At 42.1% G+C, this 17127-nt stretch overlaps 1 protein-coding gene across 1 annotated transcript in view; it reads left to right on the top strand.

Annotated features, from left to right (window-relative positions):
* Window positions 1-17127, top strand: part of LOC102849042 (structural maintenance of chromosomes protein 1B-like) — a 111203-nt gene that overhangs the window by 86664 nt on the left and 7412 nt on the right. The window contains exons 18-23 of the mRNA XM_006899535.1: window positions 3121-3274; window positions 7317-7415; window positions 11261-11417; window positions 11831-11985; window positions 12847-12998; window positions 13522-13591. Of these exons, the coding sequence (XP_006899597.1) occupies window positions 3121-3274; window positions 7317-7415; window positions 11261-11417; window positions 11831-11985; window positions 12847-12998; window positions 13522-13591 (787 nt within the window). The remainder of the gene's footprint in view (window positions 1-3120; window positions 3275-7316; window positions 7416-11260; window positions 11418-11830; window positions 11986-12846; window positions 12999-13521; window positions 13592-17127) is intronic.

The following is a 17127-nucleotide window of genomic DNA, read 5'->3' as shown; positions in this document are numbered from 1 at the left end:
CCTTTGCATAGTCAATGAAGCACAGATAGACATTCCTCTGGTATTCCCTGCTTTCAGCCAAGATCCATCTAACATCAGCTACAATATCTCTAGTACAGTATCCCTAGTACCACGGGGAAAGTAGGAGTCCTAATTTATGGGCTTGCATTGGGAGAATCTGTCAAGGACCACTCTAAAGTGCTAAAGAGCGACAATGTCATTTTAAAACCTAAGGTGCATTTGATCCAAGCTCATGGTCTTTTTAATTAATTGCTCTGCATCTGAAAGTTGGTCAGTGAATAAGGATGACAGAAGAAAAAAAATAATTGCTCCAGTTACTGTATCAGTCCATCTCATCTGGGGTCTTTATCTCCTCTGATTTCTCGCCACCCTTCCTAGCATGATGTCCTTCTCCAAGGATCAGTCCCTCTAGGCCACATGCCCAGAGTATGTGAGATGGAGCTTTAAAATCCTAGTTTCCAAGGGGGAACTTGGTTTTTACCTTCCCCAAGACAGACCCGTTTATTTTCTTCGCAGTCCATGGGATGTTCGAGACTCTTCTCCAGCACCACAATTCAAAGGTATCAATTCTTATGTCATCCTTTGTCATTGGCCAGTTCTCTGATGCATAGCAAGTAATTGTGAAGATTATGGACTGAATCACGTGCATCTTAGTGTCTAGACTACATCGATGCTTCTCAGTATTCTGGAGAGTTTCCTGATAACAGATTTTTCCCAGAGCAATTCATTGTTTGATTTCCTGATTGCTGGTGCCAAAAGTTGATTGTGGAGTTGAGCAAGCCATAAGTCTTAACCTCTTCTCCATCCATCATGGTGCTGGCAATTGGCCCAGTTGCTGAGGATCTTTGTCATCTTGATATTAAGCTTCAATTCATATTGGAGACTACAGTCCTTGACCTTCTGCAGTAACCACTTCAGGTCCTCCTCAGTTTCAGCAAATAGGTTCTTGAATCTTCCTCCACCCTGATGCCACATTCCTCCTCATGAAGCCTACCTTCCCAAATGATCTTGTCCGGCATATAGCTTGAAAAGGTATGGAGACAGGATGCATCCTGGTGCATTCCTTTCCTCATGTTGAAACATATAGTGAGTGTTTTCCTTTTCTGCTCTGAGAACTGTTTCCTGGTCCATAAACTAGCAAATATAACAGTGACAACTCCATAACATTTACTTAGAATCAGCTGCCATATAATAACTCATGACATCTCCTTTGTGATCGGGATGGCCTTATATGGTCTGACGATTATAGAGTTCTGTTTTCATCCAGCTCTGCACCTGTCACCATTTTCCATACATGTTTGCAGATGTTCGTTCATTGTTTCAGGATACAACTAAAAAGGTCTTAGTGATTTTAAAGTAGAATTTAAATCTTTTTACTTTTGATTTTTATTAAGTTTTTAAATTTAGTTTGAACAGAACCATTTTTCTCATTTTCGTATTTTTAAAATAATATGGTTCTTAATTTTTCAATGCAATTTCTAAATTTTCTAAAATCCTACATTGTACTCAAAATACAATAAGAAGTCAGTGAATAAAATCTCTCACCACAGCAAGATAAAGATAAACAATCCAGTTGAAAAATAGGCACAGGATATGAACAGACACTTCAGCAAAGAAGATATTGAGAGGGCAAACAAACACATGAAGAAATGTTCAAAATCCCTAGCTCTAAGAGAAATGCAAATCTAAACAACTGTGAGATAATCATCTCATCCCAGTCAGAATAGCAAAATTTAACAGAACAACAAATGCTGGCAAGATTGTAGAGAAACTGGAACCCTTATTTACTGTTGGTGGGAGTGTAAAATGGTTCACCCACTATAGAAGGCTATATGGTGCTTTATCAAAAAGTTGCAAAAAAATACCATTTGACCCAGAAATTTCACTACTGGTGATATACACCAAAGAAAGCATAACTGCCACCCAAGCATATATATGCACACCTGTGTTTATCACGGCTTTGTTCACAGTAATGAAGAGTTGGAAACAACCTAAGTGCCTATTACCCAACAAATGTATAGAGAAGCTGTGGTATATTCACACACTGGAACACTATGCTGCATTGAAAAACAAGGAACTCATGAAATATTAAACAAAATGGGTGACCCTGGAGGACATTATGCTGAGTGAAGTATCTCAGTCACAAAAGGACAAATACTGCATGGTGCCACTGTTGTAAAACGTGACTAACGTCGGCATTGGGGAAAGACTGAGAAAGATCAGATGAGTTAGGTATACTGCATTGAAGCAGATGAGACAGAGAACTGTTTAAAAGGGATATATGATTAGGTATTATTGTCGTGACAGGAGTCCAGAGCAAAGCCTGCGTAGTGGAGTGGACCTTGAGGGGGAGGGATTGTAAAACAATGAAAGAACTTTTCAAAGACATGAATAAACTGGGAGGGAGGGATAGGCAGGGAGAAAAGTGCAACAGTGAATGAATGGAAATCCAAAGTCTCTGTAAACTTTCATTAAAATTAATTTTAAAAAGAGAAAAAAAGTGAATAAAGCAAATCTCATGTTTGAATTGCTAACACTTGCCCTCCATTTTAAAATAGAAAACATATATAGTAGTGGTAGAGAAAAATGCAGATTTTTACTTGAGAAGGCAGTTTTTCCTATTAAGAGAATGTCTCTCTGGCTTTTAGGTTCTAAAACAGAAAACTTTTATTTGAGGAGGAAATAAAGCTTCAAAAATTAAACAGATTTACAAGTGTTGTTGTGTACTGTTAAGTCAGAACTGACTCATAGCTGATCCTCCAACACATTTTCAGAGAATGTCTATCATATGAAAGGAAATTTCCAGTCTTTCACATGCAGAGAAATTGGTTGATTCAAACCCCTTGTCTTTGGCTTGGCAGCACTATTCCTTATCAGAGCTCCCTAATAAGAGTGGTAATATTTTCATTGAAAATACTGCCTCATATTTAACTCATTATTCAAGGCCTTCCTCAGGAGTGGTAAGTTAAAATTACAAGCATCAATGAAATAACTCAGAAGTGGTATCTCTTAAAGAGGAAAATATCTTTTTTCATGTTAATTTATAACATGTATATTTTTCTTCCTTAATTGCCACTTTACATAATTAAATATCAATTTTTCTTATCTGTGTATTCATAGGGAAGTGGGAAAATCACAAAAAGAATTTGTAAAGATTCAAACATTTCTGGAACAGAAACAGTTGGAGAAACACAATATGCTGCTTGATTGCAAAGTTAAAGACATTGAGATCACTCTTCTGCTGGGGTCCCTGGATGACATCGTTGAAGTCGAGGTATTCTAGTAGGTGGCCTTGACATCTGTGCACTGTGCGACTTCCGGGGGTGCTTGCTGGCTTCTTGTCCTTATCCCTGTGGCTCAGCACTCTGCAGAGCCAGTGTTCACCTCACTCTCTCCTCTCTTGTGAGTCCTCTCCTCGCAGCTTCACAGGACAGACAGGTGTCACTTCGTCTCAAAAGCCCACTTATACTACCGAATTTGCACAAAAGGCCTCCATTAGGAACAATTAATTGAACGAAATCCAAAGAGAATTTTTGCTTTTATGAAGAAAGGTGAAAAGCAAAACCAGTCTTTTACAGCTATCCGTTGAAGAAGCTGTGTATATCCCAAGCAGTAAAAATGATGTCCCCAAACACCTCTCCTGGGAACCACAATATAGATAACGTTATTTCTGCTTCATATAGATTGTGTAGTTCTATCATTCCTGCTTTTGTGTGTTATGGATATGGTTCAATAATTTACTTTTTGTATATGTTGTTGTTAAATGCCAAGTGTGAACCAACCCATAGCTGACCCTGCAGTAAGCTTTCATAGCTGACCCTGCAGTAAGCTTTCAGAGGTAGTAAATTGCATTATAGGAGATTGCCCATCTTTCTCCCGCAGAGCAACTGGCGAATTTGAACCATGTACCTTTGGGATTATAGTGCAGTTTCTTACCCTAGGCTCCCAAAGCTCATGAACACTGGTTCAAGTTCAGCTTCCATATACATAACAAACAGCAATTTTGTGTCCATTAATTTTTTGTTGTTAGGTGTCATTGAATTGAATACAACTCATAATGATCCTTTGAACAACAGATATGAACCCTGTCCTACTTTATTGTCTAAGAATGTTTAAATATTTTCCCCCTATATGTTAATGGTGGTTGCTCCTTTTCTTAGCACCATTTTGACTTACCAACTATTTCATAGGACCACTCTCCTTTCTAGACCTTCAGCCAGGTGGATTGACAGTGACCACCTCAGTGGGCTTGAGTAGATATAGATGATGAAGATGGCATAGGATGGAAGAGGGTTCAGATCTGTTGTCCATAGGGTTGCTATAGGTTGTACTTGATTCGATGCCATCTAACAACAACCATCAAGTTGGAACTGACTCATAACAGTGGATTTTCGGAGGCAGTGAATAGCATGGGAGGATATTGCCCATAGAACAGCTGGTGGATTCAAACCAGCTGCCTTTGGGTAGGCAGGATGATGCCTTACCACTAAGCCACCAGAGCTGTAAATAGCTGCACTGCAATCCCAAATGCATGTGGTTCAAATCTACCAGCTATTTTATTGGAGAAGGATGGGCAATCTTCTCTTGTGCGATTTACTCCCTCTGAAAACTTGCTTGAAGGGTCAGCTGTGAGTCCGTTCCATCGCAGTGGTATGCAACAACAAACAGCACCTCTGCTTTTGGATAGTGAAAGGAATCTATAGTTTTTTTAATGCCCAAAAGAATTCAGAATTGAAGTTGTGAACATTGGGCTTAGACGTCAGCCTCAGTGAAATGTGTCTCTTGTGCTGAGCAGGCCACACTGAGATAGTGAAGTCACTTTTCTAAGGTTAATACTGTTTAAGAGGAGAACTCCCAGGGTCATGCAGGAAGTCAAACCATGTCACATGGAGAGTGAGTAGGGATGACAATCACGCTCTTGAAATAGATAAAGGAGCATCTCCTGGTTCTTTGCATCAAAGGGTAATAGAAGCAGTCCTCATTGCAAATAAGTAGTTAGACTGAACATGTATTTCATCTGAGAATATCTGAGAAAGGAGCAAGTGATAAGGGTTTTTTGTGGTGTTTTTTAATTGTTATTTTAATGAAAGTTTACAGAAAAGTTGGATTTTCACTCGTTCATTGTTGCATATTTTTCTACCTACCCCCTCAGTTCACTTTAAAAAAATTCATTCGTTGGATAGAGAAGCTGTGGTATATTCACACAATGGAATACTGTGCTGCATTGAAAAACAAGCAACTCATGCAATATTATTCAAAATGGGTGACCCTGGAGGACACTATGCTGAGTGAAGTATCTCAGTCACAAAAGGACAAATACTGCATGGTGCCACTGTTGTAAAGCAGAACTGACCTCGGGGTTGGGAGGAGACTGAGAAAGATGGGTTAAAAAAAAGATGGGTTCAATAATGTATACTGCATTTAACAGATGAGGGAGAAAACTGTTTAAGAGAGAAAATTATTAGGGATTTTTGTCATGACAGGAGTCCAGTGCGAAGGCTGCATAGTGGAGTGGACCTGGGGGCAGGGATTGTAAAACAATTAAAGAATTTTACTTTTCCAAAAGGGTAGTGTACTAGAGGGAAAGGTTGGGAGGGGAGAAAAGTGCAACAATGAATGAATGGAAATCCAAAGTGTCTGTAAATTTTCATTGAAATTAATAATAAATTTAAAAAAATTAATTCATTGTTGCATAATTTCATCCTCCCCTATACCTCCCCTAGTCCACTTTGCTGTGTACTTCTTACTCTGAACTATTGTCATACAAATAATTCTTTCTCCTGTATTCCTTTTAAACAGTTCTTTTCTTCATCTGTTCCATCGCAGAGAAGGTAAATAATGACAAGGTTTCCTTCCTCTGCTTCTTTCCTTTTGAGTCTAATTCTAGGTTGATTTCAGTATCCACATCACAGTCCACAGTACATGAAAGCTCAGTACCCAAGGATTAGTGCGTTCTCTATTTTTCGGGGAGAGTAATATACACTGGGGTGGAAATGCATAGGCACACCTACTTTTACTGCATTTCACTTTGTTGTGTTTCACAAAATGCTTCCTTTTTTACAAGTTGAAGGTTTGTGGCAACTCAACATCCAGAAAGTCTTTCAAAGCTATTTTTCCACAGCATGTTTTAACTTTGTGCCATTTTGTTCATTCTCAGAATATTTAAAACTTTTTTATAATGCTAATGCATATTTAATATACTATAATGTAAACATAACTTCTGTATGCACTGTTGTCATTATTATGTGCCATCAAGTCAACTACAATTCATAATCACCCTTTAAACAGATCTGAACCCTGTGCTATCCTGTCCATCTTCAAGTATATCTCTGGTACACGAGACCATTGTTAAAATCACTGTGTTAACCCATCTTGTCATCCTTTCTTTTTCCTACTCTCCACTTTTCCAAGCATAAACTGCCAAAAGAACAAACAGGTATGTCTTGGAGAAAATACAGCTAGAATGTTCCTTGGAGACAAAGATGCTTCATCTCACGTATTGGACTTGTTGCTAGGAGAGGCTGTTCCTAGGAGAAGGAGATCACGATCAGTATACACTAGGAAGCCAAAACCTTCGTTAGACTTCTTTATGATGAAAGAAACCAAATGCAAAATGAAGTCAGAATCAACTCCTAGCTCTGTCCACTGGGTTGCTGGGGTTGTAAAATGGCATGGGTAGGAGATAGCCCCTCTTCCTCCTGTAGAGCCGGTAGTGGATTTATGCCACCAGAGCAGCTTGGCTTTGGGTTAGCAGCACAACTCCATGCAGTCTATGCCATCAGAGCCCCTTTGTTTCGATATTTGCCTTGCTGTGGTGGTCTGGAACTAAACCCGCTCTATCTCTAAGTAATGCCTTATGGCCAGGCATTTAGGCACTGAGAATACAGCAGGGAGTACAACCATACAAAACCCCTACCCCACATCTAGGTGTTGGTGAAGCAGGTGGACAACGACAATGATAAACTAAATACGTGAGCAATGAAGCCTTCTGATGCCCTAGAGCTGGGAAGGGAGTGTGCAGGCTCAGACAGAGGCCAGGGTTGTCCAGGGTGAGAAGAGATGTGAGCTGAGGGCAGGGGCCCAGCCCAGCAATGGCCATGATCCTGCTGTGTCCAAGAAGCCCAGGTGACCTGAGCAGAGTAATTGTAAGCCAGCACAAAATGAAGGTGGAAAGGTGAAGGGACCAGACTTATGGGCACATAGCCTGGCCTCCACTGTGGCCTGAGTGAGTGGCCAGCAGCTGAAAGAGGGGAGCCTGTATAGGATTCATGATGGACATGTCCAATAACAAGGAAAGGGCTTTTTTTATCTTTCAGTTGGGAACAGAAGGAGAACAGACCCAAGTCACTCCTGACATATATGAAAAAGAAGCAGCCATTGAAGTGGACTACAGCTCCCTGGGGGAGGATTTGAAGGTACGGGAAAGACTGCTTATAACTAACTCACATAATGCCAAATATGGAAATCCTAGGGGAAAAATTATTTACATAGTATAGCAGTGTAGATTTTTCTATTTAAAGTAGATTTCCTAATAGTTTTGAGCAAATAGCAGTCAATAGGCTGCTTCTGTTTGTGTTAATCACCAAGTGTTCTATGGCACACACAAGCTCAAGCTTATTGCTGTCAAATGGTAACTGACTCATATCTGACCTTCTAGTGGATTTTCAGAGGCCATACATTGCATAGGAGATTTCCCAACTTTCTCCCATGGAGCAGCTGTTGGACTTGAACCATTCGTCTTTGGGTTGGCAGGCCAATTCCTTAACCACTGGAACACCTTGTGTGGAACACTAATGCCATGAAATATCTTGACTAAGATGTGTGTTTCTGTGGCCAACTCATGTTGAAAATCTCTTTCCTGTCTGAGATTTCACACTGAGAAGTCCTGCAATAAACACAAGTAGCCAGTACTCTTCATCTTGGCTTACTGGCCCCAGTGCATGGTCTGGGTGACAGAGACCTTCTTCCTGGAATGATGGAGCCTCCCCGTATAGACACAGGCAGCCCTGACTGTGGTCAGGCATTCATGCCCCAGTAATATGTGTTTCTATATATTTGTTTCTGTTAGTGATTTAATTCTGTCCCATCAGATACATCTTGTCCATCCTAGGTTCTGTGCCTGTCCCATTTGGGAATGGGCTGTCTTTGTTAAGCTAATAAGGCAGGTTTCTTGCAGTGTCTCCAGATCCTCTCTTGACATATGCAAGAGATTACCCAAGTCAGCAGCAAGGGGATGGGGTAAGGTCAATGCTGAGACATAAGGACATCTCTAAAGATGTTTAAAGAGGCACAAACCTGCTACCACAACCAGTGAGAGAGAGTCTTTGCCTAAAGCTGGTCCCTGCAATATCCTTTTAGAGGGAGAAAAGATTAAAATTGTCAAAGATTGCATCTTCCTTGGGTCTACAGTCGACACCGTTGGTACCAGCAGTCAGGAGATCATGAGACATATTACACTAGGAAAGTCTGCTATCAGAGACCTCTCCAAATTACTGAGGAGCAGTGATGTCTGTTTGAAGACCAAGTAAGCCTCATTCAGGCCATAGTCTTTTCATTTCACTTGCTATGCATTTGAGAGTAGACAATAAGGATCACAGAAGAAAAATTGATGTCTTTGAGCTGTGGTATTGAAGAGTACAAAATATCCCCTGGACTGCTAATGGAACAAACAGGTAATGTCTTGGAGAGTGTGCAACCAGAATGCTCCGTGGAGACAAAGATTTGTCTCACCTACTTTGGGGCACATTGTTAGGAAGTGCTATTCCTTAGAAAAGGATATCATGCTTAGAAAGGTGGAGGGTCTGCTAAAGAGAGGAAGACCCTCAACCAGTTAAATTGACAGTGACTGCAACAATGGGCTCAAGTTTGTCAGAAATGATGAGGACGGCAGAGAATTCAGATCTGTTGTTCACAGGGTCACTATGAATGGTATTCACCTGACGGTACCTACCAACAACTTCTTAATGGCTCAAACTGAGTTTCCTGTCTACTCCTGAGCCCTCGTGCCTAGATCATGAAGGTCGACTTGGACTCAGCCGACCACCCCCAGGGCACAAGTGAGTTTTAGGAAGGAAGAAATGGTGCCTGAGTGTTGGGAGGCAGTCTCCACCTCATCTGGTTATTTCCGGGTTTAATATATTTTCCTCAGTTAGGCTCTTTGGCTGCATTTGTAGTTACTCTTGGCATCAGAAAGCAGCTTTTTAATTTATCCGTTTATCTACCTTCCTGGCTTTTCTGTCATCTTTTATTAGTGATTTCTAGGTGAAAACATGTCTTATTTGGCTTCTCTGTAATCTTTGGTTTCGTGATTTCTCTTTATTTTCATAGATAGTTCATCCTACATCATTACCAGGTGGACATTTAGTTAGTAATGTTTACCTTTTGCTGTTTTATGATTTTCTTTTCTCTTTACCAGTTTAATTCATCTGAGATGGATTTTGGTGTGTGGCAAGAATTTTTTTTTTCCTGATTCATGGTTTAATGGCTGTCCAGTTCTAAGTCCCTCATTTCTGCTGCTCATGGTTCCACTGCTCAGGGGTCAGAGTCTCTCTTTTTTTTTTTTCATTCATTCATTGTTGCACTTTCCCCCCCTCCTAACCCTCCCCCCCAGTACACTCCCCTCTTTGAAAAGCAAAAGAAAAATGCTTTCATTGCTTTACAATCCCTTCCCCCAGGTCCACTCCACTATGCAGCCTTCGCTCTGGACTCCGGTCATGACAAAAATACCTAATCACATATCCCTTTTAAACAGTTTTTTCCTTCATCTGTTAAATGCAGTATACATTATTGAACCCATCTTTTTTTTTAACCCATCTTTCTCAGTCTCCTCCCAACCCCGAGGTCAGTTCTGCTTTACAACAGTGACACTATGCAGTATTTGCCCTTTTGTGACTGAGATACTTCACTCAGCATAATGTCCTCCAGGGTCACCCATTTTGAATAATATTGCATGAGGTGTTTGTTTTTCAATGCAGCGTAGTATTCCATTGTGTGGATATACCACAGCTTCTCTATCCATTCATTAGTTGATGGGCACTTAGGTTGTTTCCAACTCCTTGCTATTGTGAACAAAGCCGTCGATAAACGTGGGTGTGTATATATCTGCTTGGACCCTTCTGTTCAAAGGCATGGATGTGTGGGAGCTCTTCTGCTAGGCATGCGTTCACCAGCCGGTGTATCTGGAGCAACGGCTTCACGTCGAACTTGGAGGACATCACCAGGACTTGGAAGCTGGACATGCAATGGTTCAGAGTTGTGTCCTCCACCTCCATGTGCTCCACTTCCAGCTCTCGCGGCAGCTTCTCCCAGAGATACTCCACGCAGAGATCCATTGCTCTAGCCGAGAGTCGGCATGAATCTTTTTTAAAAGAGCTTCCCAAGTTATCCAGTTGATCAATTAACATTTAATCAAATAATACTGTCCCAGTGAATTAACATGTCACCTTTATAAGTTGCTATAGGATTTTTTTAAAATTCATTCATTGCTGCACTTTTTCTTCCCTCTCTCTCCTTTCCCCTTCCCCTAGTCCACTTTGCAGTGTTGTTCCAGACTTTTTATACATATAATATCTACCTAATTATATATTCCTTTCAGACCATTCTTCCCCTCACCTGTTCCAGTGCAGTGTTCATTGTGTATCCACTCCTAAAGTTTCTTACAAAAAATACATGGCTTTTACATATGTTTACCAGTATCGCCTCCCTCACCAGATACTTTGTAAATGCACTTTGCTAATTCTTCACAACATGATGTAAAGAAAATTGATTTACTGATGCTTGTGAAAATACCTGAGTGAGGCAGGGAAAGAGTGGTTAGTCAGTAAATGTGGGAGGTGAGTTAGTCCTCCCTAAGGTAACCTACTCTGGAGGGCAAGCAGGTGCTCCTTTCCCTCCACACTCAAGGTAGTCCTGCTTACCGGGTGATGTACTCCACATGAGCTGCTCAGGGCAGGGACCCAATCGTCTCATCCTCAGGTCCTTCTGTCTGGTACATAGTAGGAAAGCTGGGGTTGTTGATTGAATGAGCATATGAAGGTAGTTAAGATCAGTTGTGTTTAGTAGGCTTCCACAGAGTAGTGTGGACAGCCCTGGGCTCCTCAAGAGTGTCAGACTTGGGGTGCTTTCTGTAGCAGGGGTTGGGGACAGTGGACTAGGAGATGCCCTCTGAGGGCAGAGCAATCATAACTGGCTGAGCTCGGCCTTTGCCTGCAGTTTGAAGTCACAGGACACACAAGTCATTGTTGTTTTTTGCCCCTCCTAGACTCTGCAGTCGGATAAAGAAATTGAAGCCCAGCTCAACATCCTCCTGCAACAGGTAGCAGCTCTGGAAGATGTCTTGCTGAAGACAGCCGCCCCCAACCTGCGAGCTCTGGAGAACTTGAAGACTATCAGAGACAAGTTTCAGGAGTCCACCGATGGTGAAAGCAGCTTTAGCTGTTCTGTTAACAAGGCCACAGTCATGCTGTTTTCAGCACATTTCACTTTTGGCCCTTTCCACCAGCCCTCAATGCATCTGTGCTTTCCTTTTTAGTAGTCATTAATTGCTTCATTAATAATATCTGACTTTCATTTAAAAACAAATGTACTAGTCATTTTATAAAATACTCATACTTTTCCAAAACAGAGTAATAGACCTGGAATATTATTTAGATGTTGATCCTACTTTGAAAAGGGCTCACCAATTGAAAGCACTGATTTTGAAACAAATAATAGTAGCAGTACAACCAAACTGAAAATCTAACTTTAAAAATATTTTATGCTTTAAAATTTAAATAAGAGACCCCTTCCAGTGGTTTTCAAAATAAAGTAAGAACATTGCTTTCTCTCTTAGCTTTTGAGGCCAGCAGAAAGGAAGCCAGAATATGTAGGCAAGAGTTTGAACAGGTGAAAAGGAGGAGATATGATCTTTTCAGCCAATGTTTTGAGCATGTGTCTATCTCAATTGATCAAATCTACAAGCAGCTCTGCCGAAACACCAGTGCCCAAGTACGTGTTTCCACCTCAGATCCCAGACACCAGGGGGAGTGCTGTGTCCGCCATTTATAGTCACCACCCTCTGGGGGACTTGCCTGAAGATAGAGCTGTTTCCTTAGAGCTATTGAATAGCTGGGCTCTAGACCCACCTCCCCATCCATCCTCACACACCCCCATACCCTCTCCTCTGGACCACCAGCTTAGATAAGTCAGGTTCCCCTCCAAGCTCATTTCATGTGGTAAAGGAGTGGGCCAGATCATTTCAAATTTTTTTCAGTTCTAAACTTCTGTGGCTTGACCCTACTTTGATTTTTTCTAAATTGTTTATAAAATCCATAGTACAAATAGGGTGATGTAGAAGATGCTGGGAAAATAGCTGACCTGAGGTTCACCTGAGTGCCTCTTTTCTGGCCAGTCTACCCTATCACCATCAGCACCCACTGTCAGTGCTCCTGGAGGTGAAAGTGGACATCTTCTTCCTTTATGACTGAGGGACCCAATATCAACTGTAAAGAACTGTGTTCTATAGGATTGACATAAAGAAGGGCAGGGATCACCTCTGCCCCAGAGTTAGCTTTCTGCAAGAATTCTGTGGGTGAACCAGTAAGTGAAATGACCGGGGCTCTGCTTAGGGCAAGTGATATTTGCTGGTGACACTGAAATGACAGGCAGTCTGATAAGAAAGCTCAGGCATGACAGAATGTTTTCCCTCCTCCCCAACCCATGGAACTGAGATGCACTCAATTCAGTGTTTACAAGCACCATCCTATTTCATCAACATTGTCAGTGCCTAGAGTACTTCATTAAAATATGTCACAGTTGAGAGTCATGCTTGCTTTTCTGATGTTGCTGAATAAATAACATTTGTTTCAGGCATTTCTTAGCCCAGAGAACCCTGAGGAGCCTTACTTGGAGGGGATTAGCTACAATTGTGTGGCCCCAGGCAAACGGTTTATGCCAATGGACAATCTGTCAGGGGGAGAAAAGTGTGTGGCCGCGCTGGCCCTCCTGTTCGCCGTGCACAGGTGAGGTCATGAGCCATGAGTGTTGCATCAGGGTGGAAACCTAATGGGCCCACACACACAGGAGGCCTGTTCCCCACTTGGCGCACTAGCAGCTAGGTTGGGCTGGTGGGGGTGGGGAGAACAGGGAAGAACAGACAGTTGAGAGGAACTGCAGGTAGCGGAGATACAGTGCATCTTCACACTTTCACAATTGTGGGAGCTCATGAGAAGGGGGCAGAACTGGAGCAGATGTGCTCCAAGGTAGACACTCAGGACAGAGGAAGGTGGGTGCTCTAGGACGTGAGAACATTCCAGATGAAGAGGCCTGGGAGGAGCAGGGGGTGAGGGGAGGAGGATGCTGCCCCTCGGTGGTGCCTCCCGGGGCTCAGTCTAGGGCAGAAGGTTCAGTGTTTGGTCTGGCACACTGAGGTCACTGGTGACCAGTCCAAAGCCCCAGAAGGAAGCTGTCTTCTTTCCCTTGAAATGCTGCACACCCCCTGCCAAACCACTTGTGCACATAACTGATGGGCCTGTCCTTTCCCAGCTTTCGGCCAGCTCCGTTCTTTGTCTTAGATGAAGTGGATGCAGCCCTGGACAATACTAACATCGGCAAAGTAAGTTTCTCACTGCCTTTGACTCTGGCCAGCACAAATATAGTTCAAGGATCACCTTGAGTCAGGTGTATGCTGGTGTGATGGTGTATGCTGAGCAAATAGGATTTAGATGAAAGCAATGAGAATTAACTAAAAGTAAAAATATTTTTTAAGCCAATATAAGCCTCAAAATGGACTAATTCAGGGAGGACCTCAGGTAGCTGGGTGAGCTGCTAGGGATGAAAGCGGGTGCATCTGTGTCCACCACTGGCCTTGTGTCAAGACCAGAAAGCAGGGGCTTTCTAACAGCAGCAGGCCTGAGGCACAGGTTTATGACCTCATCAAATTAGGTGTTTAATAAAAACCAAAAGTAACATCTCACCATAAAGTTACCAAGATTTATAGTTCATGTTCTTCCCTACCTCTAAACCAAGTTTTATATTACTAAACTAAATCTAGTCAGTCACTGGAATTGTGCCTGATCCTGTTTTTTGTGTGAAGGACAAGGAGGCATCTCAGGAAGGAGTCCCATCTAGACTTACATTTGACACTGGTCCTTACAGGTAGAGGCTCTGCTGGCTGTACTCTCCACTGCCCACCAGGGGCCTCCAGCTGCAACTCACCAGGGTCTTGACCCACTGCCCAGCCTTCTACCTGAACTAACCATCCTCACAAATAGGATTCCAGGATTGTTGTCTTCCTGCACCAACAGCTCTGCATGAGAAGGCAGAGCTGGTAGTGCCGATTATGTTTCTCCCTGTTAGGAGCAGTCCAGTCAGGTCTGACTCACTTCTGCTGCTGTTGTTAGATGCTATTGAGTTGAGTACGACCCATACTAACTTGAACCCTGTACTATCCTATGTCAATCCATCTCATCAAGGGTCTTCCTCTGTTTTCTGACCCTCTATCTTTCCATGCTGGGAAGATGTACCACTCCAAGGAACAGCCTCTACTAGCAGCATGCCCAAAGTATATGAGATGAAGCATTTGTATCATTGCCCCTAAGGAGCACTCTGGTTGAACCTTCTTCAAGACACATATATTTGGTTTTTTAGTCCATGGGATAGTCCATATTCTTCTCCAACACCACAGCTCAAAGGCGTCAATAATTCTTCTCTTTATTCATTATCCAGCTCTAAGAGGCATAGCAAATGATTGGGAAAATCATTATTTGAATCACACGCACCTAAGTCTTTTTTTTTCCTTGCTTTTGTTGTTTTGGGTATTTTTATTGATATTTTCATGAAAGTTTACAGAAAACTTAAATTTCCATTCATTCATTGTTGCACAATTTCCTCCCTCCATCCTGCCCCCTTTGCTATGCACCTCTTATTCTGGGCTGTTATCATGCAAATAATACCTAATCATATATTTCTTTTAGATACTTCTTTCCTTCATTTATCCTCTCTTTTCTTCATTTTCCCCCAACGCCCATGTCAGTCCTGTCTTATGCAGTGTTTGTCCTTTTGTGACTGAGGTACTTCACTCAGCGTAATGTCCTCCAGGGTCACCCATATTGTATAATATTTTGTGAGTTCTTTGTTTTCAAGTGCTACATAATATTCTGTTGGGTGAATATACTAAAACTTCTCTCTCCATTCATTTGTTGATGGGCACTTGGGTTGCTTGCATCTCTTTGCTACTGTGAACAACGCAGCAGTAAACATGGGTATGCATATATCTGTGTGGCAGTTCTGGTTTCTTTAGGGTATATTCCCAGTAGTGCAATTGCTAGGGCCTTAGTCTTTAAGCATATATCATTGCTCTTCGGGGCTTTGGAGAGGTCCCTGGCCAACAGACTGTGCCAATGCAATACATCTCTTTATCTCCTGATTGCTAGTACCAAGGGTGCTCATTTTAGATTCAAGCAAGATCAAATTTGACAATTTTAGTCTTTCTTTCGAGCTATCATGATGTTGCATATCAGTCCAGTGGCGAAGATTGTTTTCCTAATGTTGATTATGTAATCCATATTGAAGGCAAGGTTGTATCACTTGTATGTTGTTGTTGTTATGTGCCATGTTGTTATGTTGTTATGTGCAACTCTTAGCGACCCTATGTACAACAGCCCTAAACTCGGCTCTATCCTGTGCCAACCGCAATGTCTCCAATACACCCATCCCAATTACCCCAGTCACTGAATCAGTCCACCTAATAAAGGACCTTCCCCTTCTGTACCATCTCTCCACCCTCCCAAGCATGATGTCCATTTCCAAGGACTGGTCCCTCCTTACAACATACCCAAAGTATGTCAGACTAAGCCTCAGGATCCTTGCCTCCAAGAAGCAGCCCAGTTTAACTGTCCCCAGGATAAAACTGGGTTTTTTTTCTTAGCAGTCCGTGGTATATTCAATACTCTTCTCTAGCACCACAGCTCAAAGGCAAAAGCTCCTTCTATTCTCCCTAGTCATTGTCAAACTCTCTGATGCATAACAAGTGATTGCAAAGACCATGGGCTGTATCAGATGCACCTTAGTCTCCAGAGAGACACCACTGCTCTTCAGTACTTTGGAGAGGTGCCTAAAAGCAGACTTTCCCATCGCAATACGTCTTTTGATTTCCTGGCTGCTGGTGCCAAGAGTATTGCCTGTGGAGCCAAGCAAACTAAAGCTGTGAACAATCTCAGTCTCTTCACCATTCATCCTGATGCTGTCAATTGGTCCAGTGGTGAGAATCTTTGTTTTCTTGACATTGGGCCTCTATCAGTATTGGAGGCTGCAGTCCTTGACCCTCTGCAGCAGGCGCTTTAGGTCTTCCTCAGTTTCAGCAAGCAGGATTGTGTCATCTGCATAACGCAGATTGTTGATAAATCTTCCACCAATCCTGATGCCATAGTTCTCCTCATAGAGCCCAGCCTCCTGGATAATCTGCTCTGCATACAGGTTGGAAAGTTATGGAGATAGGACACATCCCTGGTGTACGCCCTTCTCAATTTTGAACCGTGCAGTGTTTCCTTGCTCTTCTGATGACTGCCTCTTGGTCCAAGTATAAGTTTCACATTAGCAAAGTCAAGTGTTCTGGGATTCCCAGTCTCAGAGTCAGCCACAGTTTGTTATGATCCATACAGTCAAATGCCTTTGCATAATCAATGAAACACAGATAAACATTCCTCTGGTATTCCCTGCTTTCAGCTAAGATTCATCTAACATCAGCTACAAAATCCCTAGTATCACAACCCCTTCTAAATCCAGCCTGGACTTTGGCAGTTCTCTGCTGATGTGCTGTCCCAGTCATTTTTGGATAAGCTTCAGTAGGATCTTGCTTGCATGTGAAATAATTGATATTGTTCTATAGTTTCCACACTCTGTTTGGTCACCTTTTTTTGGGATGGGAACAAATATAGATCTCTTCTAGTCAGTTGGCCAAGTGGTTGTTCTCTGGATTTCTTGGCACAACGTGGAGAGCACATCCAGGGCAGCATCTATTAGCTGAAATATGTCAATTGGTATACCATATATTCCTGGGGCCTTATTTTTTGCTATTTTCTTCAAAGCAGCCTGAACTTCTTCCTTCATCACCATAGTCTCTTTCTCATATTTTGTTTCATGAAATTCTTC

Source organism: Elephantulus edwardii, unplaced genomic scaffold (assembly GCF_000299155.1).
Source record: "Elephantulus edwardii isolate Elephantulus edwardi_28Jun2011 unplaced genomic scaffold, EleEdw1.0 scaffold00260, whole genome shotgun sequence".
Taxonomy (NCBI): domain Eukaryota; kingdom Metazoa; phylum Chordata; class Mammalia; order Macroscelidea; family Macroscelididae; genus Elephantulus; species Elephantulus edwardii.
This window is presented reverse-complemented; position numbering and strand designations above follow the sequence as displayed.